We start from the raw sequence: 25,252 nt of genomic DNA, 5'->3' as shown, positions 1-25,252 counted from the left end.
TAAAACAATAATGAGCCTCTTTTGCAGTCGTGGCAGTCAGATGCCTCGGCTGTTGTGCTCTGCATCTGAAACACACCAGTCCTAACCTTACTTTACATAATTGGACACCAACTTGCCTTGTCTTGCTCCAGACTAATAAAACCTAACTAGCCTGTATTCTGTAGGCAGGCGGTAGCCTAAGCTACAATATCACAATGTAAACTAACCTGTGTTGTATGTCGTGCGGGCATAAGAAAGGTGAATTGAATACTTTTATCTTATGCACACAAGCTGCAGTGAACACTGGTTGCATGACTTAGAAGTAGTGAAAGCAAATCACTTGTGTCCCTTGTGTGGGAGGTAAACCGAGTTCTTACTAGTCCTGTATTGAGTGTTGTAACTATAATTTCATAATTTATTTATTGGTAAAAATACAGAAAATTACATGTGCGCAGTATACATAAGGAGGTCCAATAGTCAAAGACTCTATCGGGACCTCCTGAGAAAAAGGAGAACTGAGAAAGAAAAAAATGAAAAAAATTTAATTATGGGGTTTTATATGCCGTGACCACAATCTTATTATGAGGCATGCTGTAGTGGGGCTCCGTATTAATTTTGAGTAGCTGGTGTTCTTTAACATGCACCTAAGTCAGTGTATACGAGAACGTATGCATTTCGCCCCCATCGAAATGAGGCTGTCATGGCGGGATTGCACATGCGGTTTTGACCTTAGCAGCGCAGTGCCATAGCGATTGAGCTACAATAGCAAGTCAGTAATAACCGAATGGAAATTTTGAGCACTTGATTATGTTCTGCAGACAACACAGCCCTGGAGAGGAGGAAGACCTAGAGGCCGTGCTTGCCGCCTACTGCCAGCATCTTAGCCAGCAGCGAGCGGGCATGCCGCCATTTTTCGCCATGACCCACCCCGATCCAGACCTGGCGGTGGTTGGACAGCGGCTGCGGGAACTCAGTTTGCAGCTGTCCTCTGCACTGCATGCCTTGGATATTGGCGCTGTGGCAGGCGCCATGGTCACATCGCCAGACCACACCTGCATTTTTGACTCATCACTGTTCCGCAAGTCAGACTGCTGAAGACTTCAGCCCCAGTGCGACGTATAGATCACCACGGCTTAGGCCTGTCTGCACTGCCACCCTAAGGATTTAGACCTTTTGGCAGGAGCACATTGGGACTGTTGCGTGCAGTGGTGCCAAAATGGTGCACTAGTGCTATGCCAAATGCATCTGCCTGTCTTGTTATTTGCAAACTGGCTCTCAACACTGAGCATTAATAACATACACAGGTTCCATAGTTTTTCTTTAAATCTAGTCAGCTGCGCCAGATATCTACCACGAGGTTTGTCTGTCTTCCTTTGGATTTTGGAGGTTGCTTAATTTTATGTTGGTTCTCTCTTTTCTCTGATTTTTTTCTAATCTGTGTCCAAGGCAGTTCTGGCATCTTATAATACGTCCATTTCTGCTGGCAGGATCCTGTTGTAGTATTTAGTACTCTAAAAAGAGGCCCACTTGCATTGCCATCGTGGAAAGAAATCTGTGCTCACGAACAAATAAGACAACACATATATTGACATTTTGGCACTTCTACAGCCACGTTATTCAGAAGGGATGAGATGTACCGGCGCCACGATAACATGCGATAGGTGTGATGAAATGTGTGCAGATATCTCTCGGACGATTTTTATTGAACATATAGCTACATTTACATTTCTAGTACTACAGTGAAATCTCGATAATTTGAAATCTCTTTATCCGAATTGACGGATAATTCGAACTGCTCTGTCGGTCTCGGCCAAGTCCTATGTATTTGAATAGAGAAAAAGTTCCGCGAATTCAAACTCCAAAAACCATGCAACGGTTTTACAGAACAACACTGCCATGCGCCGCTTCTCACACAAACCCGAGCCAAAGGTGAAGTTTAGATGCTTCATCATCTACCTTAATGTCGGTAAAAATTAGGAAGAAAGACACATGGGAAGCCGAGACCAATGGGAGCAAGCCGAGCAGCATGTGCCCTCCTTTCGCATCCGGCTTAAGAGGAGCAAGAAGAGCTCTCAGCATGCGCTTGCTCACATTACCATGCGCTTGATCATGTCATCTCCAACACTGGGTACTCTGGAGTACGGCGTGCATCAAGACACCATCTTTGTGGTTTCACCCTCGCACGGTTTTCCTCACACCCACAGCAAACGGCACGCAAAGTGCAATCTTGTTGCAGTAGGACTTGGAATCTAGGCTTCTTCAAGCACATGTCATGCACGGATTGTGGAAAGATTAGACTTTTGCATTGCGAGCCCAGCGACAGTTTTGGTATGTTACACTGTACCACAGAATTGATCAGGTACTATATTTAAAGGGGCTCTCCTTAGTTCGAACTGTGTTTTATTTGAACAAACTTCCGGTCCTCTTGGAAGTTCAAATTAGCAAGCTTCTACTGTATCTTAAATTTGCGGTTTGTGGGTGTCACAGAACTCTCAAAGTTCACCTGCACCTGCACAGTACGATTTTTTTCTATTGTCAGCTTTCCTTTGCCCATCTTCTACAGGTGTAATTTGCATTTGAAAAAAATTATTCCTTTGATTACAGCGCTGATTGTGTATAAGGCTTGAATTTTAAGCAGACACCCGTGTTAGAAATAAAGAAAAGCACATATTTTTGTTATCAGGAAGATTATTCATTAAAACACCTACCTATCTATCTTACCTATCTTACTCGCGTTACATGATCACTCGTCTTCCCCATCAACACAACTTACATGTTTCTTGCTTACCAGTTCCTAGCATTTTCTTTTGTCAGAGAATGCAATAAGTTCCTAGTACACAAAAGCATTTACACTGTCAAGCAAAATGAAGGCTTTCGTCTTGCAATAGCTATGGAAATGGCTCATACTAGTTATTGTGCAATCGCTTGCTTTGCGAGGGGGCAAAGTGATTTCCTGAGCGACACATGGTCCACTGTCCCCGCTCCATCTTTATACTGTCGAACTTCGATACGCACTTGGCATGGGTCAACAAATTATAGGGTAAAACAAAGTAAATCTAAAATGTGTTTTGCCGATATCAATGTGTAACTAATACAGTTGACTTCTGTTAATTCAACCCTGACGGTACTGAAGAAGTAGATCAAATTATCCGGCAGGTCGAATTAAACAAGATGCTGAAAAAAAAAAAACGCCAAAACATCCTGCCGATTTGGTAGCATTTCCCCAACACGCACCCGAATGATATACGGGCCCACTTTCTATGTGTCCAAAGTAGAAGACTAACACATAAGTGATATTAAAACTCCTAAACAGAGCAGAAATCTTGAATAATAAAAAATAGGCGAGGAACATAATTTTGGGGGGAAATAAAAAAAAAAACGAGGCACACGTTAGAAACGGATAAATTCTGTAATGAGAGATTGTGCGTGACAGTTATTGCTTGAAAATCCTCCCACACAGGCCAAAAATAGATGTTTTGGACTGAAAATTACATGTCTTCAATGCATTCACCGTCCCATAAGCTCCGCCGAGACAGACGCTTCCACTAAAGGGGTCAATATTGGGGCCAGATGTACGCATGCTGACTGGTCATGGCCACTTTAGGATTGAAATAATGAAAGGTTGGGCCCATAGAAATGCATGGACACTGGCCAGGACTTTCAGTCGAGATCGAATTAACCAGAAAAAATTACTTCACCGGAGTCTTATCAATGGAAGTATACTCTATATGCTTATAACAAATGTTGGATATAACAAAAGTATTTTCGTGTTAGATGCGACTTTGTAATAATGCAGTTGAACTATGTAAAAATGAAAGACGAATTTAATTTAGCCTGTATAAAAAAAGATACTTGGCTTTGACACGAGTAAATATGGTACGCAAATTTGTTGAGAGGTGTGATGGCACTTCCTTTAATGGTTTATTGAAAGCATTTATGCCGTCAGCCTTGAGCACTGCTATGTAATTTCAGCTGCTGCCAATAAGCAGTGGTTAAGTTAGCTTGCAGGAAGAAAGACAGATTTACTGTCACGAACAAGTGAAATGCAAATAGGAGGGTACGAAATAGAACAGTTCTCGCAAGTCATAACTTGAAGGTGCATAAAAAGGCACGGGCCCAGGCCAAGCATGCAAGGCGAAACACTGCCGACGTCAAACGATGTAACAAATGTGAAAATGGAAGACTGTGTTCTAGTTAGCCTTAGTTTGTTTACAGATCATTTGTTCACAATAATAAAGATGCATTTGGCACTGCACTTATGCATTCATTTCGGCACCTCCCCTTGCAACAGTCAGGAATTATTCCCATTTAGTAACAATGGAGCATTTTCACTGCGGCAGCCTTGCATCAAATTTTTTAAAGGGATCTTTGAAAGGTTTCAATTAGTTTTTAATCAGAGAATGAAAATGTTTCAGTGCTCCTGTAGTGTGCATGCTTCAGCGGAACAGCTCTGCATTCTTTAAGCAGCCTCTTCAACCATGGAAGTTTGTAGTTCAGTTTCCCATTTTTCCTTGTATTTGGTTGCAGTTCTCGTAAAATCAAGTGCAAGTTATAGTCATGTGTAGAAAAAACAGCAATGGTAAAAATCAGGTCACAATCGGTAATCATGCTCATAATAATTAAGTGAAAAAGGCACTGTCACATGGAAGCTGATCATCCTCAACCAGACAAGCTTTCGCCAAATACTAGAATTCAAAAGTGAAAAAGCTACTGCAGTGAAGGCTGTGTGTCAGTATACATGCATTTTATACCTTAATATAAAGGCAAGCACCCCGGCAGGTTCGGTGGCCAACAAAAGGCAGCAAGCTTCCCTTAATGTGAGAGAACAACCTCACTTCTTTAAAGCTAGCTCATTAATACGTAGTGCAATCTTCTGTGTGCATGTGTGTGTGCAACCATTACAGGGTACCGTTATGTGCCACTGGTCTGTAGCTTGTAGTCATTAGATCTCGATGACAGGACCTTTAGTCCCTAACCCTCATTGAAAATGAATGCATTTGGTGAACGTGAGTCACTGTACTTTTTGTTCCTCAAGAGCTGTTATGCCTACTCCTACCTTCACCAAACTGGCTGTATCTGACACTCTTATATGAAGTGACACGTGACCTGACTAGGAGAAGCAGTTTCGCCTTTCATGACAAGAATGAATGCTTACTGTATGTATGAGTGAACGCGAAAATGGTGGAATTAAATGTTATGTAAAACTCTTTTTGCATAGCGACACGTGTCTGTGTATCTGTATTTGAAGTAAAATATATAAATTATACAAAATATATGTGTAAGCGTAGTTTGTTCCTTCTGCGACATTCACATACATCGGTTGATCGGTGGGATTTAACATGGCAAAAAAATAGAGCGGCTACGAGAGAGGCTGAAGTGGAAGTTTCCTGATCATGTCGACATGCACTGAAAGTACAGTACATGAGCGTGATCTTTGCGCTTTGCCCCCATCGAAATGAAGGTATCGCAGTCGGGGATCGGATGTACAACCTTGTGCCCAGTATGCCACAATCACTGCCACAACCACGAAATGGCTATACTGTAATATAGGGAGGGAAAGATGGAGGTCGGGTTCATTCATGAAGAGGCAAAGAGGTCAGTCTGAGGCAGGCATTCATAACCTGCTATGCTGTACCAGGGGAAGGGACATGGGGAAAGACAGTTAGGGGTGGATGGGGTTAACAAAATTATTGGCACAATTAAGCAACAGGGTTTACGTAAAGGCCAAATACAAAGGCTTGCAGACATTACTTGGTCATTTCTTGATGCTAAATGCTGCGATGATCTACTAGACAATCTTGGACAGAAGACGATAAGTTTGGGACCAATTGCCTCTGTGAGTGGCTTGGTGATGGTGTGATGACACACCTCAGTAGGAAATAAATTAACATGACAACTGGTGAACTAGGCATCCCGTACAGAAGACATGCCAATTGTGAGACCACCAGAAATTTCCATCGGTTCAGAGGCAGTATCCTACGAGAACATCTGCTGCTAAAGCAGCAATGCACAATTTTGTGTCTGACGATTTCGAGTTCTTAGGATAGTACACGCTTGCCTTGTGTCTGCAAGCCAGTACATATTAAGTGACACATTTTACGTGTTTAACCACAACAGAACTGGTTACATAGTTGAGCAAGCTGTTGTTAACACAGACATTTTTATGCTTCTGAGATCATCTTTAGCCTTACACGCCAGCTAAACACAGTCAATGGTGCATTGCATTCACCACTTCTATCTTGCTTGCCTTCTGCTCCAGCAGATCCCCTTTCCACCCTCCTAAATAGGTGCCAACTTCACACAGTGAATGTATTCATTAAGGGCTAATGATGGAGCATCGGGCTGCTTTGCTGAAGGGTCAAGGTTCATTTTCACCATAAAATACTTTAATTGTATTCATTAATTCACTTTCTAACGCAAGCAAATGCCTGTGGATACACGCAACTAGCCTTGACTTCATATTTTGCCTGTGTGCCATTGTCCCGGCACCTCTGCAACTTGCATCTTGAGAAGCACGCACTTTAGCTTAATTTGGGAGTAACCTCAGAATTTGCTGTTGGAAGGAACATTAATGTTACCCGAGTAATATATACATCTCGCATTTGTGATTTCTTGTGAGCCTATTGTGTTGCGTGACTGAGCCTTAATTATAAATGGCAGTATGAGGAATTACCTTGGGACGAAAAAAAGCAGAAATAAATTTTAGAAAAGAAAAACCCAAAGCGACACAAATTTTACACGTGACGCGTACCGATACGATTGACGACTGCTTGATAAGGTTTGCTAGCCTGATGAACGTGAGATCGCTTGCTTGTTTGTATATGTACTCGAACGATTCAACCAAATACATCTGAAAGTAAATTGTAAATCGCATGATATTCCTTACTTCGAGTCGTATCGTTCGTGCTCAAAATACTACCATCGAGATCGCTGCTTGCCGAATTATCTATGCATACCAAACGGCTACAATTACATTTTCAAGAACGCATAGACGCAAAGTAATCTTGAATGAGTTTCTGCAGCAACAGAATCGCAGTTTAAAAAACTGCGCATCTATGAGAACCGGTAAGAGGGACACTTGCAGTATGTACAATATTCTCGGCTCAGTTGAGAGAACATCACAGCTGTGCAAAAATGTCAAACAGCGCTGTGCAGCCTGAGACATGCGAAACGAATCACAATGTGCCACGTAGCCGCGCGCCTTAGCACACAACCCGCACACCCACCGCGAGCACAGATGCTGCGAGCGGCCATCATCGAGCAAGTGTTTTGCCCCGACGCCACAGATGTCGCCACGCGTATCGCCGTTGGGCATGCTGGGATAGCTTTGCTCTCTCGTTCGCTGTTCGGCGTTCGTTCTGCGCTCGCGTCTGAATTTGGTGTATTGCCGCTGCGGTTTATGTGGCCTCTATTATTCTCGCCACCGTGCTAGTCCCTGCCAAGTGCATCCCGCAAGCGTCTACCGAGACTTCCCACGCGAGCCCAGCAGCTGCACCGAGAGCATTGAGCTTCTGGTGAGTATTTTTGCCCAGATCTAGCAGTTAGGCCTAACACGGCGGTGTTGATGGCTCGTCGGCAACGCACTCGCTTCTCTCGTCGGTCCTCCCGTGTTTTATAGCAGAGTTTTGATTTAGTTTCACTTGCAGCCTGCAAGGACCCACGATCTCAATCTGAAGGTCTGCTGGCTATGTAGAGTTCACGCGGATCACACCGCGCCGGTTGCTGCTAACAGCAATCGCCGATAGGAGTGCTGCTGCTGGTCCCAGCGTTGGGATCGTTCCATTCCTGTGTTCCCCGATATATCAAGATCCGCGCGTATCGCTGCATGCTTCACTGAAGAGAAACGAGGAAGTTAGCGCGACACTATTGCGGCCGGAAAGCAATCTGCAAACTGCTCGCGAAACTCCGGAGCCTGCTGTGCCCCGAGCGAGCAATTTTGTTGCGTGTGCTCGCCTGGGCTGCTGGGCAAGAGGCGGGCGTGCTGCCGCTGCCTGCGCTTGCGATAGTCTCTTGCATATTACATACGTTCGTGTATTTTGCAGCTGCAGGCGGCAGTGCTCGCGACCCGGGCGCGCCGGCGCCGCCGCGCTGTTTGCAGGATGCTTTTAGCGGAGATGATGCTTTCTGGGTAGCCGTACGTATACACACGAGACCAGGCGCTCTCGCTTAAAAGATGCGGCGCCGAAGGGAGGCGCGACCCGGGAGAACCATTTTCTTGATGGGAGATCATTATTAGCGGGCGACCAAGCTCGCAACAGGTTGCGTGGGTGTATACACGTCCCACCAACTACCGGCCGTCGAAATTCGCTCCCGGGCGGGGACCGTTTCGCATTTGAATGCGTCGTCGCACTGCGAAACCAGCCTACGACTACAGTGTACTACGACGGCGCCGACTTTTGGAAGCCTTGTTGAAGTGACACGTGTCGGGGACACGATCGGCTCCTGTTGCAAATTGCATTCGTAAACTGCGAACGGCTCTCGGTTACACACGTTACGTAATCCAGCTTTCTGCAAGATTGAATGAACGAAAAAGGTCGTTTGTTTTCGCTCGCGTAAACATTTAAAAAAATTTACGTAAGTCGATTTCATTCAGTGTAAATCGAAACCGGCTCCCTGTAACGCGTCATGCACCTGTTCTTTACTTTTTTATTTTTATGCCGGCGTCACACGAACACTTTTGATCGCGATCAAGCCCGATCCGGATCGTAATTCTCGACTGCGATTGGCTCCCGCGCGCAGCTTGCTCAAAGGAGCCAATCACGACCGAGAAATTCGATCCGGATCGGGCTTGATCGCGATCAAAAGTGCGCCGGGTGACATCCGCATTAAAGAATATTAAAGAAAGACTTCCTCCACGCGATGCTGGAGTGGGGTTTTCGGTGTCCCGAAACCTCGACTGTGTGTGTGTGTGTGTGTGTGTGCGCGCGCGCGCGTCGCGGGAGGGGCGCTTCCCCTGGTGTGAGGCGCGTCGTGCAGGAAAGCAGCACATCACCAGCAGCTGAAAAAAAAGGGGGTGGGGGTGGAGCTTTTAACCTGCGATCGGTGTCTTTGTAACACGGCAAAAAGAGAGAAAAGGGATTATAGAAGACAAAAGGTGCGCGGATGAGTGAGAATTTGAAAAAAAGGAGGTAAAAATGCGTACAATTTGAGGGGAAAAGGGACACTCGAAATTAATCGATGCGCTGACATTTTTACTGGGTCCACCGCGTTGCGTGCGTGGTGTGTTGCGCGCGGAAACACGAGCGCGTGCGCTGGAGCTCGCGCTGTTGAGGGGAGAAAGGGTGCAGCTGCCGGCTGCTTTTGGGAGCAGGAGGGAAGTTTTATGCGGATTTCTTTCTCTCGTGTGCGTTCGTTTTCTCTCTCTCTCTCTCTCGCTAGGCCGCCGTCTGCCGCCGCCTCGTCGGTCGATAGATATACCTACCAGAACCCTCACACGCCGGATCTTGCAGCGCGAACACGCGGGCAGCTAGCGGCGAGTGTGCGTGGACGCGAACGAAAGGGGGAAGAAAAAAAAATAAAAAAGAAACACCCTCTGTGCCAGGGTGCGCGCTCGGGCTGATTAAAATCGCGCTGCCGACGCCTGTAACTGGCTCGACGTTCGTTGCACGACAAGGCGGCGGCTGCACCGCATTGCTTCCAGTATCCACCGTGGCCCCCCTTAATCTTCGCTTGTCCGAGTAGTGTGTGTGTACGCGTTCTGCATTTCCGTATTTTTTTTCCTCCCTTCTGGCTGGTCGATCTGGCAATAGTTTTTCTTAGCCGCTTGCTGCATGTTGCAGACGCCGTGTTTTCTTTCGTTCGCATTTTGCCTACCTTCGCGCTTCAAGGTTTTGGAATCCAAAAGTAGTAGCGTTAACAAGGCTCTGTTGTACACGCGCGCTGCTGTGGCGACGTGCCGCTCTTGTTGACATGCGACAATTGAATTTCGCCTCTTTCCATGCAAGCTAATTAGGCGCTGGTGGCGACGGCGGTGCCGTTCGCGACAAAAGTGACGCCTCTTCAGTTTTTTCGTGAATTCGCTTCTGTTCTTTATTGGTTTATTTTGTTACCTCGATCGTTGCGACTTCAGCTCGAACGAAGATGTATACGCGAGGTATTTATCGATAAACTCCATGCACCAGTCTGTGCCTGATTTTTTGTTTTTCTTTTGTACGCGCAGGTTTTCATTTTGTCGGTACGAGAAAACGCCTTTTCTTTATCGTCTGCGGAGGGGGCTGCGAAATTTACTCTGAAAAAGCGACGACTGTCCTAACAGGCTGGTCTTCCATCACTTTCGTTAGATCGTTTCCGCGTGTACGACATTCTCTTGTGTTTACGGCCGCTTGCAAGAACCGCTTGTGGCCTCGCGTTTACCTCGTTATTTCACTTTCCTGTCATCCATATTTTGTTTGTAATTTTCGGGTGGTGCCGAAGTAGCCGCCTGAAGAGCTTCATTGCATTTGCATAATGACGCTTCCGTTTTTCACTCCATGGACTCGCCACCATTGACTGCCCTCGTGTCACCACTCATTAGTCTTGGCTCTCAGAACTTTTTCACTTAGCATTACCCATCATCCTAGAATAGAACCATTAAATTGTACTCGGGGATGCAGCCAACGAGTTTAGGCTTGGTAGTGTTGGTTTAGGACGACGTCGTGGTGTACAAAGTGACTGGTTTCTGTGGGAGGTGGTTATCGCCCCACAAGCACACATGAGCTCACAGTGACCCTTACCTTGCCCATTATCCTGCACCGTTGTATTTGCCTAATGTGACGCATTAGTAATTTCGGACAGTAGAACAGTGCTGCATTGCCGTCTTCCATGCCGACGAGCCATCAAAGCGCAGCCAAGAGTTGCGGATTTATCTGAACTGGTTCATTCCGGCTAACTGCCAGCAAGCAGTGCAAGGGGAGACTGAACAGTTCACAAATATGGCGTCCGAGCGCCAACATTAGAATCACGCGATTTTGCAGTGCACGACCCTCTTGCTATTTCTTCGGTGCACCTACCCTCCGTTATTTTTAAGGAAAGTTATGAAATATAATTTGGGCTTCGGCCCTTGTATTTTTGTTCCCCCTCTTTGCTTTGCGCCCTTTAGTCCTCGCGCTAACCTTTTTTTGCGTGACGACGACCGGGCTTTCCGTCACGCGAATGTGAGTACTGGTGGGGGTCCGCTGAACGAGGTGGGTTTGTGAGGCCCTAATTAAATCTGGAAGTCAAGGGAGTCTTCGTCGCCGGTCGTAAAACACATGACCGGGAGAAGGGTACAGGAATAGCTCTCCTTTGGCGCCCGCGGAATGATGATGACGGACGGAAGAGACGTCCGCCGCTCATAGCGCGCGAGTCCCCGAAAAAAAAAATATAGAAAAAAACGCGCACCCGCGACCCGCACATATCCGTTCGATGCGGCTCAGCTCGCGCGTCTCCCATGCATGCGTGTGCGCGTGAGAAGGCGGCGCACGCCAAGCCGGTGCCATGTGGCGCGTTGCTCTCCTCACTCGGTCTCTCCGTCTCTCTCTCTCTGGGCGTCGACGACTTGTTGTCCGGTCGTCGTCCGGGCAACAGAAATCGCGAGTCGTCGGCGTTCGAGCATTTCTGTGGCCCGGCACGGCCGCGCCGAAACGCTAGCACTGCGGCCCCTGCTACGCGGGCGGCCATGCATACCCGACCGGCGGCGCGGAGCCGCGTGTGCCGGGAGGGGCAGGGCGGAAAGGGGACGTGCTGACGTAGAGACGAGGAGTCGCGAGCGGGCGTGCATGCCTCTCTTCTCGTTGCGTGGCGCGAGCTTGCTTTCCTGTCTCTATGTGTGTGAATGCTAAAAGGTCGGCTTTCAGCCTGCGTACACTCGCCCGAGTTGCGCATACCGCGGGGTCTTGGAAAGTTGCGAAACCGCGTCGGCTGTCGGCGACCACACCTATATGACAGGCAGCGCCTGGTTGATCATCAGAGCCGTTAGCGAGAGGCGTTTGCGCCTCCCAAGGCCGTCACGTCTGGGCTGCGAGTGCTTCGTCACGTGCCCTGCGGTGGCAAGCTCGCCTGCGCGGCTTGTGGCACCGTCTAAAACGGGGCGGTCGTGCCTCGCAAGCGACCGCATCCGAGCGGCCAGGCTCTGTGCTGGCGAACACGAGCAGACTTGACGGAATGGACGAGTTTGGGATGGCGATAACGTTTTGCGGCGTGCAATAAACCAGCGCCAAAAACCAACGCGACGCAAAGAGCGAAGGAGTGGGTGAAACGAAATGTTGAGTAAACTGGAGGCATCTGACGAAACCACTCTGCCCGGCCGAAAGAAAGGTCGAAGCGAGCAGAGCGCTTTGTCGGTTGGTGACTCCGCATCATGCAAATGCTAGCGAGTGAGTCGTGTCGAGCTGGCATAGCAGCCGGTTTAGGTGACTCCCTAAACATTAAAGGCTCTTCGGCAGCTTGCTGTGTTGTCGGGGTCGAGAAGGTTACGTACAGTCGCCGCAGTTTCCAGGCCTACGTTCTCGGTTGTCGAATGCGCTTGTGACCGCCCGTTAGCCCTTCTGGATACCTCATGTTGGCGGTGCACAAAACCTGAGTATCTTCATCGATTACTTTCGGGAATGCGATCACTTTCGCAAAATTTCACGTGACCTCGCATCGGGTCTACGTGCATCCCGGCGCCTCCAGTGCCGAGTTACGCAAAACATCGCGAAAGGGATCGTATCCCCGCGAAAGTTATCGACCGAGAATACGTCGGCGCCTACCAGCACACTGACGCCTCTAGTACCGAGTCACGCGAAATACGGCGCGAAAACTAGTGATCGAATCCCCCCGAAAGTGATCGACCGACAACGCGGCGTCGATGCTGCTCTCCGCGTCGAGCTATTCCAGAGTTGTCGCTGTTTCCTCGACGTCTTCCGATTCCACCTTCGTCGTGAAAGGGAAAAGAGGAAACGCTGTCCAAGGAAATTCGTCGGCTTGGTACAGCAACTTTGCTTTTTGTGGCAAGCTCAGCATCCATCATCGTCTTGCCAATTTTATGTCCACTGCAAAGCGAAGGCCTCTCCCATCGACCTCCACTTGCCCCCCAACCCCCGGTCTTGCGCCGGCTTATACCATCCTATGCCGGCAAATTTCCTAATTTCACCCGCTTTCCTCGACTGCGCATCCTGTACAGTGGCACTGATTTTCTGTATTTCAGTGGCACTAATTACAGTGGCACTAATTTTCTGTGACAGACTGCTGGTTATATGCCCTAGACTAGAAATTAAACGGGCGGCCAGCTCCACTTCCTTTTTTTTTAACCTGAACTAGAATATCGCCAACTCCAGTTTACTCACTTATACAGGAAATATACCTCGTATATTCGCACGTCAGGCTCATATGCGCGCATTTCGATGATGATGAAAAACGTTTATTTGATCTTTTTTGCAGTGATTTTTGCGGCATCAGATGGAGTCTTCCATCTTCTCTCCAGGGTCGGTTCCCCTAGTCCAGGGCTCCGCTGAGGGTAGCTGCCCTGCGTGCACGCCTTACTAGTCCTTGTTGGACTTTCAGGATGTCGCTGGATAGCATCCTCTCCCACTGTTCCGCACTCGGGTTTTTTATTATGGCTAGCCCTTCTGTTTTCTGGCAAGCCCATGTGGTATGGTATAGGGTTGGTGTGATCGTTGCTTAGAAATACTAAAATGGGAGCTTCCGATAGGCCGTGTGGCCGGATCCTTTCTGCGCGGACCTCTCCACCGCCAATGTTGTAAGCGTGTGAAGAGGATAGGATACTTCACATACACCCGCCGTGGTTGCTCAGTTGCTATGGTGTTAGGCTGCTGAGCACGAGGTCGCGGGATCGAATCCCGGCCACGGCGGCCGCATTTCGATGGGGGCGAAATGCGAAAACACCCGTGTACTTACTTAGATTTAGGTGCACTTTAAAGAACCCCAGGTGGTCAAAATTTCCGGAGTCCTCTACTACGGCGTGCCTCATAATCAGAAAGCGGTTTTGGCACGTAAAACCCCATAATTTATTATTTTATACTTCACATAAATTCTACAGAGATTTTGAGCGCGGATATTGCGATACAAGCCCCGCGAAACAGCCAGGACAGAAATCTGGTCAAATTCAGGAGCTACTTAGAACTTAAGAGGTCCATGCATACAATGCGTTAATAAGAATGGAATATTAGGTTTACATTTAAAGCCGGTATTATTCCATGCTCTTGCGCTGAACTGAAGTTTTGCGGAGTGGGTTCTCTCACGTTCTGACTTTTGTAGGGATTGGTTTGATCACAGATTAAAGGGTTCCCATGCATATGAAGCAGTTAGTTTCACGTACATAAAGGCTTTGCGTGCGTAGAGCTCTTGCGTGTGAGCAGTGCGCCTGCGCAGAACGCAAAAGGTTTGCGTGAGTCTCACGGACGTACGTGAGGCTCAAAAGGTTGCGTGCGTTCCTTGCACACGTAGAGAGCTCCACGCGGTGGTCTCGCGAGATCTCGAAGACGAGAGCATCATTGCAAGATGGGAGCCAAACACGCCGACAAGGTAGCTCCGCTCCTTCATTTTTCTAAAAATGACTTGAATTTTTTGCGAGACGTAAGGGAGTGGAACCCCTTTTGGGACAACATGTGGTATAGCACTTCTAGGCATTGCGAAGCTCCGATCGGTACAAGAACACACTTTTACGTGTTTTGCGCGCCAATCCAACTCGACTGGCTTGGCTTTAATTTTTCTTGGATGTGAATGGCTACAGCAGTGTTTATACCTGGCGATAGATGGCAATACATGGTCGCTTTTATCGTGCGTCGCGTACGTGTAGCTAAAAGCGTTCCAGGCGCAGTGCGCGTATGGTATGTAGAGCTGTCACGTTTGCGTGCCTTAAGTCTCCGCGTACGTGTAACTAAAACTGTCCCTTATTGGTGCAGGGCGTGCATGCCCTTTAGTCGACGCATCAGCTTGTTTTGCGAGCGGTGTGTTGTTAGTGCTGGAGCACTGTACATGCTTGCCACGGAGAGCTTCTTTTTTTTTCCTCCGCCTTCTTACACCGGTGTTGTAACGGGCCCGTGGAACAGCGCGGATTGTTCCTCAGCTCTTTTGAGCGCCCCATTTACTGTTTAGTGTGACATCAACCAGAACTTTCTGCCGCTCCTCCTTCGCTTCCCGCGCGCATAGGCACGCAATACACGTACACACGGATGCGACTTGTCGTGCGCCTGCGTACTTCCAAATGTGCGCAGGCTGCTCTCGCCAAATTTTGCTTTGCGTTCACAAAAAAAAAAAGGCTCGCGTTAGATGATTCCGGTCGGTGACTCCGAGCTCGTCGACCTGGCTTCGGCTGGCTTTGGAAGCGCGGAAACGCGAGAGGCGCAAGCTCTCGCGTGGCTTGCGCGGTGCGTACGTAACCCTTTCGCGAAACCGAATACAGGCAGCGATTGCACGAGTGCGACGCAAGCGTTAAAAGAGTAGTCGTACCACGTCCTTCGGCGGCGCCAGCGCACCCTGCAGTAGCGCCGAAGCGCGAGGAGAGAAACGCCGCCGTTTTCAATTTCTTAGGCTCCGATTTCGCAAGGGCTCGGTACAGACGTCCACATTCTCGCCTAGAGCGCCCCGAGTACAGCGCTGCAAAGCGAATAGATCGAGTTGACACCCAAGCAGCTACTCGGAGGCGGCATTCTCGAGCGGTCAGTTTCGGGGATGCTACCACTTTCGCGATATTTTCACGTGACTCGGCACCGTACGCTACAACGTTCCTGACACTGTGCGAAGGTAGCGAGCTTGGAACAACGTTAGACGCCGACGCGAAAGGGATCGCTCGAGAATACCGCCCCAGGATACCGTGCTCAGCATGTGCGACTTACGTGTCCAGTTGGCTGTATAACCGTTGCTCATAAGCAGACTTTCAAACCTGCGGCAACGAAAGAATATGGTGTTGTTCGCCTCGCATCGAGGTGCTAGGGCGCTCCGGGCAAGTGCGTGGACGTCGCCGTCGGTACGTCACCTCGCTACGGAACAAGCTAGCTGCAATGCGTGCTTTGTTATCGGGACACTGCGTTCTGAGGCGGGACGGCGTCGTGATGATGTCGAGCCCTCGATTGATCGCCCGCCGCTTTTCCGTATACTCATTTGTTTTTTTCCTCTCCAAATCACATCGTCCTTCTGCGGCCTCTTAACCAGTAGCGGTGGCGCTTCCCCTACTGTCTTACACGGCTGACTGGCGGGTTCATTTGTGACCGCATGTGCAAATAATGCCCCCTTCTGGAGGACTATTTCCCCGCCCTTCGCGATCCCAGAAGGGGTGCAGACCCCGTCAGTCAGGAAAGAAGAGGGGGAAAAGTGCGTAAGGTTTCACGCCTTGACAAATTGACAAAACGCTCTTGACGGTGCCCGCGCCGCTGTTTGCTTGTTTTCGAGGGATCTCCTTTCGCCGATGTCACGTCCAGCGTGACACGACCGCTGTGCGGCGGGTAGCTAAGCCGACGGAAGCGGACGGGGCGAAATAATCCTGCGGGCAGTCACACTTCCATTCGGTGTTATTTTCACTTCTCGTCGTCGATTTCTGTGACGGGATGACCCAACAGAAATGCCGTGACTTGCTAAAGCTTCCTCATGGCTACAATTTCTCGTACTTGCAGTGGGCAGTAGTACCGGGCGGGCGGCTGTGCAAAGCACGTGCTTTACACTATTGCTGCCGCAGCAAACTGGTATCACTGCGGTGTCCTAAACGCGCGAATACACCGAGTGCGCGCAGAATAAAAAGAGGGCTCCACTCTTACGTGCAAGGTTTAGTAAGTCAAGTGTACCATTGCGACTCGCTACTATCTCTACAAGGCGGAGACGACTCTCATTCGTTCCTCCCGCCAGCCTAACCCGTAGTGGTGAATAATACAGGTTTTCTCGGAACACGAGAAAGAAACCGTGAACACGTGCGCCTTTCCATTTCGCGCGCTTCGTTTCTCCGTGAGCGGCGTGCCTTGCCTTGACTCCGCGTAATAATATACCGGCCTGGTCTGCAGTCTATCTGATCGTTTCTCTCGGCCGTGCCGTGCGGACTACGCCGTGCCCGTGCATATAATGTCGTGCCAGGCACGAGTGTCTTATATAGCAGTATAGCTCGTGCTGGGCGCTCGGCGTAATCGCTGAATGCTCCACTGGTCATTGCGAAATTCGGAAGCGGTGAACAGTTTGCGTAAGAATACTCTGTTCCTTTCTTTTTTTTCCTTTGTGTCCCTCGCTTATCGCGCGCTCGCGTGACGTTACGGCGTGCCGCTAATTTCCCTCTCCTCGGCGAGGCGCGCCTGTCGTCCTTGGAGCATTTATCTGCATCGCCCAGATTCTCGATGCGTCGCGAGCGAGTCTGCGTGTAGAAAGCTCGTAGGGGGCTCGGTTAAGCATGGCCTGCTGTGGGGGCACCGTGCGCTCGAGCTTTCCTCGTATACTGACAGCAGCGCCAGACCGCATAGCCTGTAATAGCGAGGGGAAAGAAGCATGCATCTTGGTGCAGTCTTTATGCATTCGCGATGCCGGTATGTAGCAATCATTCATTTCGAGGCAGGAGTTACCGCGTTCTTTGCTGCGGAACGTTGAAGGGGACAGGGAGAGAGAGGATCGGAGTAGCGGAAAGTAAACTATTTACATATTGTTCAATGAGGTAAAAAAATACAAAGTAAAATAACTTTCTCTTCTATAAGTGACGCGCCAATAGCGTTCTCGCACCTCCTCGCCACCACCGCACTGGACATTTGAACACGCAGTCGCCGGCATGGCTCTTCGTTGCCCTCAGTCCGCACGAGGGGTTCGGTGCGGGGGGTGCGCAATGTTTACTCTTGTGGCGCAGCGCGAAGCCTGGCCGCAGAAAATAGTCTGGGACCGCGAGGCTGGGCTGGAAAAATTATGTCCGTGCATTCCGGCGCAGCAGCGTTGGTCTCTCGGTCCGGCCCGCGCAGGGAAGGCGAAACGTGTAGCACAACCAAAGGCCGTCGTGACAGCCACAGACAGCCTACATAAATTATGCCGCCCTACTCCGAAGTGCGGGAACGATGGCTCCGGTGCCAGCAGCAAACCGCCGCATACCCGCCCAGATAGCGTTGCGCCAAACACTCAGACTCTGGTCGTTGTCTCCGTAGACGAAGTGGGGAGTCATAATAATCTCACGAGATTCTGAGTTGTCGACCCGAACGAGGTGCGGCATTCTTCAGCCGTATCAGAACTCGGTGTTATATACCTGTTCTCGAAACTGCCCCGCCTCAAATTCCTACCAGCGCCAGATTTTCGGCGCAGCGTGATACCGATCGAATATTCGTCTTTCACAAAGCCACAGGTTTACGCCGAAAGGGATGTCGTAGCGAAGAGCTCCTTAGTAATAATGTCTTCCGTCTAAATGGCCGATGTAACTTTGGGCCTCAGGTGACGGAAGTAAACAACACATTAGACAAATTGCGTCTGAATCTGTGGGTTACTATAGGCATTCCACGCTTCGTTCTGTTCGTAGCTACGAAGTGCTGACGTGACGTTTTAACACTGCATCGGAGATGTTTAAACGTTTAGGCTGTTGGTGTAATGCAAAAGCATGGCGGCCTATAATGCCAAGCAGGCAGTTTTGTGGTATTTCCTGGGGCCCCCGGTGTGGACGTCAAAAGTAGGCACGTCGGCCTTCGTAGCGATGAGGTCCTCAGAAGTAGCCAGCTTACTGCAGCGTGGCAAAGCCATGACGAACAGTTTAATTACCTTCGCAAGGAGTGAAAAAGGGGAAGAAGGTGTATTTGTGCGAAGTGTGGAAAGTCGCTGAGCAGAGAGGGGATGGGAAAGCTTAGAAGCGCGCGTGTGTGTGTGTGTGTGTGTGTGTGTGTGTGTGTGCGCGCGCGCGCGCGGAGCTGTTTTCATCGTCACGCCAAGGCGCATTTTCACCGGCCACCTCTCGTGGCGAAATGCATTTGTAACGCGCACGATGCGGCCACCACCGTTGAGGTGAAGGATCGACACGTGGTTTTCACGTAAAAGTTGCCGCTGACGTTGTATTCTCGCGCTCGTTACTTGAAGGAACAAAATTATGTATCCCTGAATCTGAATATGCGTTCAATTACCCGTAATCCCAATGTTTCAGGACATGCCCACTCCGTATAGTTTTTAAAGTTATATATGTACAAGGAATGGGGGCGATAACGTTTCCCTACCGCTTAATGCGTAACGGAACCTCCACACGTGTATCTCCTTACGCCCCCATCGCAGATGTGAAGGTTAAAGGCGTGTGTACAGGAGTGAATGGGTCTCTTCTGATTGTGTCAGGTGAAATGCACTTCCCATTGTCTGGTACCCGCGCTCAGGATTGCGGATACGGCAAGCGGCGCTGAACGATTTCCACCGCCTCTGCGTGGAGTGGATTCCTGCAACTCACGAAAAGTCACCGCCGTTTGTGTGTGTTTTTTTCTCGTCTGGTCCTCTTAATGAACTGCGCGGTACCCAAGCGGGCCAGTGTTTCGTTCCCGCCTTGTGTGGCGTGTGATCGGTGCGACTGTCGGTTCGTTCGCGTGACCCCGGTGGCGCGTGGGGGCGGTTTGAGCTCCCGGTTTCCGGCTGCAGACATAACGCTGCGAGCGCCGTGGTTGCTGACAAACTCGGTCGTTCTGCCAGCCATCTCGCTGACAAGCGGTTTTTTGGAGCACGCCTTGTCGGGGAGATTTGGAAACAGCGGACGCTAACTGCCGTGCATATTCGAAGTGCTACCGACAGGGGCATCCGAGATTGCGTCTGTACACCTCTGCCAAGTGTGTGCGCCGTCTTACTCTCGGAGGCCACGCACCTACCAATTTTCTAAACTTTACACTATAGGGAACTCGCGCTGCGAACGTTCGGCTACCTCGGAATGATGGGGTGGCACGTGGATTTGTGTGTAATTTGCATTCTTGCGGCGGCCGACATTCTTGGGGCGTAATTTATTACGCTTTATCTCTCTCAATTTCCAAGCAGTCTTATTCTGAACATGTTCCTATGGGTGGGCAGCGCAACCGGGACGAAGGACGAGATGAAGTACACAACACGAGCGCAGGTTCGGGATGCGCTGCCCACCCATAGGAACATGTTCAATCACCAACTCGCCCAGCTTGCCGTTTGCCGATTCAGTTTATTCTGAATGCTGTGAAGGCAATGCATTTCGGCACTCTCTCACAACCATTGCCGGTTGTATTTATACGCGGTACTTTATGAAAATGTTTGACTAGCGATGTCAAAGCTGTATGAAGCCATAAGGACGGAGTATAGGTGAATCCGTGCACTATACTTTCATTCCCATGTTGGTTGGACCGCCACACCTGGGTACGCTTTTTAAAAATGGGAGAGTTCTATAGCTTGCCCGTAAACGTGTTGCCTTTTACCGGTGACTGGGTTACCGGTCTACCGGAGACGTAAACGTGTGCAGCCTGGTTGGTGGTGCTACCTGATGGTTCGGGCATTAAATAACTGTGGCACACACTTGTTGCACTAACCAAGTATGTTCTACTTAGCTGCAGCTTTAAAGTTTCTGAAGCTGCGTAATAGTTACACGCAGCTTATTCTTCGTCTTCGACAGGATTGCGTGTAACACGGGCAGTTGTCTAACCCGTTGTGGTTGAACAAATTGTCAAAAGATGCCGCTGTTAGCGTTGTTACTGCGGTCCACGTTTCCGGTAGCTAAAACTCTCTTTCTACGTGTGTTTAGGACGACGCAAGTCATTGCTTTTACAAGGGGCTTTCAGTGAAACGCATGTTTTGCAAGCAGGAAATAAAGAAAATAAAAAAAAGAACGCCAATGTGGTCTTTTTCATAGCTCGTGACCTCGGACTCCGCATTCCCGACCGTTCAGGTGTAGTGCACTATAGTTCGGGGGTAGGGCGTTGAGCGGAAGTGGCGTGCGAAGCGTCCTGGCGCGGCTCGGAAAATGCGATGGTACGTTGAAAAGGTTCATCCATGCAAAGGCACCGACCTCTGTGACTGCTAGGACGCCTTGGGCTCCCTGGAGGCAGCGCTTGTACTCTTGTATCGTTGTGTGTAGTACCTCGCTTTTCTTTTCTTTATTCGCGTCGGTTCACTTGTTCCCTGGTTCCAAACGCGGGCTACGTACGTAATCTCCGTTTTTCGTATGTGCGCCCTGTCGCGGGCGCCGGCGAAATTTTGTATCCTTAGTATTCTCTTCATATGCCTCGCTGTTTCGATTATACTAGTCGCTGTCGAAAAGAACAAACTATTTGGGTCATCTTAAATAGAGAGATTAGTGTGACCCTGTCTCAGTATACGTTGTTTTGTCTTCGATGTTTGTCCGGCGCCGCCTGAACGCCACGAAACCGCTTCATTTTGGGAGAAGAGGGAGAAAAACGCGAAAAACATGAAAAGTGTAACAAAAAAAGACGTGTGCCGAAAAAAGAAAGAAAAATGCCGGACGCTGTCCGTCATTGCTATTGTTTAACGTAAGGCACCCATCCGAAGCCCTGCGGACTGCAGCGGCATTAACCATGTTTAAATAGCATGGTTTCGGCATCTGCGTCAGCGACCGCCAGAAACTAATTTTTGCGCAGCCTGGCTTATTGTTTTACGAATTTCAAATGAGCACACCGAAAAGAGCCCTGGTCGATGGCACATAGCGTCGAGTGTACTTTGCTGAGTGAAGAGACGGTGCATTACACATTTCCACTGGCTATGCAAGAAAAGGCGTGGATACGCAACGATAAATACGTCGACCAGCGGCCTTGTGTCGTGGATAGTGCGGTTATCATTGCTCAATTGTCTTTGCGATCTATAGAGTGGGGAAGGGGACACTCGAAGCCTCGAGGCCGTGTTTCGTCTCTTGCGATGCTCGAGTCGCTGCTGTTCGCGAAGTGACCTTTTACGAACAGCCCGCGCAATTCCTGACGAATGCAGGATGGTTCTTTGAGAGCGTCTTTTCTTTAATGTTTCTTAAGACGGTACAGAACATTTAAAAATCGTGTGTGTGGCAGGTAGCTTAATTCTAGTAATTGAGCTGGATTACTCGAAGGCGGCGGGCATTACTCGAACACAAAATAGAAATGATGTAATCGACGAATTAACAAAAAAATCGTTAACTTTTTCACTGCTTTACGGCACATATCGCGATGTACGAATTGTGGCCAGTGAGTCTATTTATTTGAAAGACGTATCCGCCTGGAACGAGTTCAAAGGATGGCACAGTTTTCGAGATATGCGCCGTGAAACGTGCGGTAAAAATGCACTATTGTTCCACTTGTATTTTTAACATACCGCCGTTTCATGCGTTCAAAAACTGAATAACAAATAAATGGAACGCCCATGTATCTAGTCGCACACTTTGGGGGAATCAATATCTCGAAACAGGCGTCAATATGAAAATTCGTACCAAACGGATACGCCTCGCGGGCTGCAATTCGTAAACTGCAATATGTGCCGTCAAGTAATTACGTCTATTAGTAGATATTTGTTAATTAGTCTACTATGCACTTCGATTTCTCGTGCGAGTAATGTTCGCCTTTTTGAGTAATCTATCTCGATGACTAGAAATTATGCTATCTGCCACAGGCGATTTTTAAAAATTCTGTATAGTCTAAAAAAAACCTCCGGCATGATGGAACATGCGTAAGCCTGCGCTTATATCGTCTTCAGCGTTTAACGAACGCCTGTTCTGACTGTATTGTGGGCTATGCGTGATGGCTCTCGCCACTTACTACACCGATGGATAGGTAGTAACGGTGCATGTTTCCTTTTCGATAACGTACTAACGGCAATCACGATTCACTCGTAAGCCTAAAGGCGCACTGAGACGCCTGTTCCTGAAACCTGATGAATACGATGCAACGAGTGCGATGCCTTCCGATAAATACATATCGCAGAGACCAGTACCAACGGAGAAATTACATTACAGTGTGTGTGACAGCAAACGCGAAGAATAGCATTTAGCGCTCCACGTTCGAAGGAATGAATCTTCGAGATTGAGTATTCGACGCCGGAATGGGTCTTGTTGAAACGCACTGAAATTTCGGGAGCTGTAGGTCGGAACAATGTTATATCTAAAGAGCTGCTTCAGCAGCTTCCCGATGTCAAACCGTATGAAGGATTCATAGTCCGAAACGTTAAAATAACCTTTTGCTTTGTCGGTGATTGTTCTATCCGTATAATTTCGAGGATTCATTTCGCTTATTTTCGCACTTTCTTTTCATCTCACGGCCGCCCGACATCTCCAGGATCAACGTGGGCGGGGAGTCGCTCGGGGGTCACCGACGAAACTCGGAAAGTAACCGCGTCGGAATAGAATCGTTACACTGCCCCGGCCCTAAACGTTTATTATCTACGAGTCGGCAGGCGTCATGGCCGGCGTCATCTATACTGTATACGCGCAGTTGCACAGCGGTCTCCGCTATCTGGCGAGCAGGCTGCGAAGGTTCATTGCACCTCATCGTTGCCACGCCAGCGCTCTCGGCACCCTCGGAAAAAGAGACCGCACGATATTAGGGACTTTTAGCGGTGCTACGGAAAGTACGGTATACGGTACGGTAAGTGCGCAATACCGTACCGGTGGAGGACTGCGCATGCGCGAACTGTACCGTACGGTATGACTTTCCGTACGGCATACGAGGCGGTAAGGGTCGGCTAGCACCGTGTGTCGCGAGCTGAGCTGCACCAAGCCAAAACAGTGAGAAGCTGATGTCGGCCACAGAGTCCACCTCTCGCGTGCTTTTTTTTTACCATGATAATACCAAGGCAAGAGGTTACTTTAAACCACCATCTGCGGGGCGACGAAGTGACAACAAGTAAACAGTGGCATAAAAAAAAAACCAGGTAGGTGGCGCCATCTAGTGATGCAGAGTTTACTTAGAGGGGACACAGAGTTTTTATTGCAGTAACTAACTATATTCAACTTATCTGCTGGTGTATATATTCAGCAGCGGTGCAATTTACAAGAAACAAACCCTTTTTTATGTATTGATTAGATAAAAACACCTATGTAACAAAAGGTTTCACGTGTTGCAGGACGAAGTGTCACAAGATGTCGCCACCGGCCTTGTAACTGGTGTCTAAGTTTGCCGTAGCCGGGCCCTTTTGTAAAAAATGATGCGTGTATGAACAAGCTAAAGCTTTCTAGTATTCGTCAAAATGAATATTTCGCGCTCAGCGCATAGTTATTGTACTCTGTAAAGCCCCAATGTTAGCCGCTATCATCATTATCAGATTACCGTACGCATCGAGCGGCACACGCAGCTAAAACGTCTTCGGTCATTGCGGTAATTTAGTACGGAACAGTAATACCGTACCGTATACCGCGCTTACCGTACCGTAATAGGGCACTGCTAAAAGTCTCTATTATGTGCGCAGATGCGCTGCACCGAGCGCGGTGCATTTGCGCACGGTGCGCAATGTGCTGCGTCGGGAGGAACGGATGACACAGCTGGCACCGTATCAGACGACCGGGCGCCCGGAACGAACAGCCCATCGTGTCGGTTGTGTGCTTCAAGCCTCGCGTTGCTCGCGTTTATGCCGTCGTTCATTTTTATAAGCCAGTTTATCTAGGCCCCGGTGTGGCGGCAGGGGCGGACGCGATCTGGGTAAACCTGGGGCGGCGCCGGGGGGTGGGGGTGGGGGGCTTATTATACGTCTAATTGGTCACTACCGGGTATGGAACTCCGAGAATTATCAGTGGCTCGAACCAGCGGGAGCGGACGGGGCGAAGCACGAAGATCGGATGCTTGTTAAGGAGACATTACGAAGACATATTGTGTCGACGCTGTGTCGTTGCCGAATCTCCATCGATGCAGTCCGGCACGACGACAAAGCGTTCATTTCCGCTTTCGCTGTGCTTTTCTATCTATGCCCCTCTTTCAGCGCCAACCGCTCGTTAGACCCCAAAAAGTAATGAACATGCTTTGCAGGTGTGGGCCTATGGAGAAACTGATAACATCAAGGCAGCGAAGCTGTTTGAGAGAGTTGTCACACCCTTCGTCGGAAGTATACGAGGTGTCCGTTTGCTTGCTGTTCTTCGTGCTGAATCATCGCCGACGCTTCGGTCACGCGGCAGTTTCGGGGCCCTCAACTTTCACCGCTCTGACGCAGGTTTCGTTGCTGGTTGATGTTCGGTTAACATTTGATCCCAGCACGCCGTCGCCGCACGAAAGCGCTCGTGGAAGTCCCTTCCACAACAGCTTAGCTGTAGGGTAAAAAAATGATGATAGTAGAGAGTAGTGGTTTCCGGTGGTCGCACATCGTCGTGCTTCCGCCACCGCCGCATTTGACACTACATTTAGGGAATACGCAGGATATACTCCCTATATCGTCGTCTGCCCAGCATGCTGAGCAGAGAGACGCGTGCGGATGAGTTTTCAGTTAT

At 49.2% G+C, this 25,252-nt stretch overlaps 2 protein-coding genes across 5 annotated transcripts in view; both read left to right on the top strand.

Annotated features, from left to right (window-relative positions):
- Window positions 1–5,245, top strand: part of fry (Protein furry) — a 47,881-nt gene extending 42,636 nt beyond the window's left edge. For both annotated transcript variants that reach the window (XM_065447745.1, XM_065447747.1), the window contains exon 10: window positions 798–5,245. In XM_065447745.1, the coding sequence (XP_065303817.1) occupies window positions 798–1,074 (277 nt within the window). In that variant the 3' untranslated portion in view covers window positions 1,075–5,245. The remainder of the gene's footprint in view (window positions 1–797) is intronic.
- Window positions 5,246–7,249: 2,004 nt separating this feature from the next.
- Window positions 7,250–25,252, top strand: part of LOC135914791 (heterogeneous nuclear ribonucleoprotein K-like) — a 68,102-nt gene continuing 50,099 nt past the window's right edge. For all 3 annotated transcript variants that reach the window (XM_065447735.1, XM_065447730.1, XM_065447720.1), the window contains exon 1: window positions 7,250–7,493. The gene's annotated coding sequence lies outside the window, so the exon portion shown is untranslated. The remainder of the gene's footprint in view (window positions 7,494–25,252) is intronic.

This window comes from Dermacentor albipictus, chromosome 1, assembly GCF_038994185.2.
Source record: "Dermacentor albipictus isolate Rhodes 1998 colony chromosome 1, USDA_Dalb.pri_finalv2, whole genome shotgun sequence".
In the NCBI taxonomy this organism is placed as follows: domain Eukaryota; kingdom Metazoa; phylum Arthropoda; class Arachnida; order Ixodida; family Ixodidae; genus Dermacentor; species Dermacentor albipictus.
The sequence above is the reverse complement of the archived record's forward strand: the minus strand, read 5'-3'. Positions and strand labels throughout refer to the sequence as shown.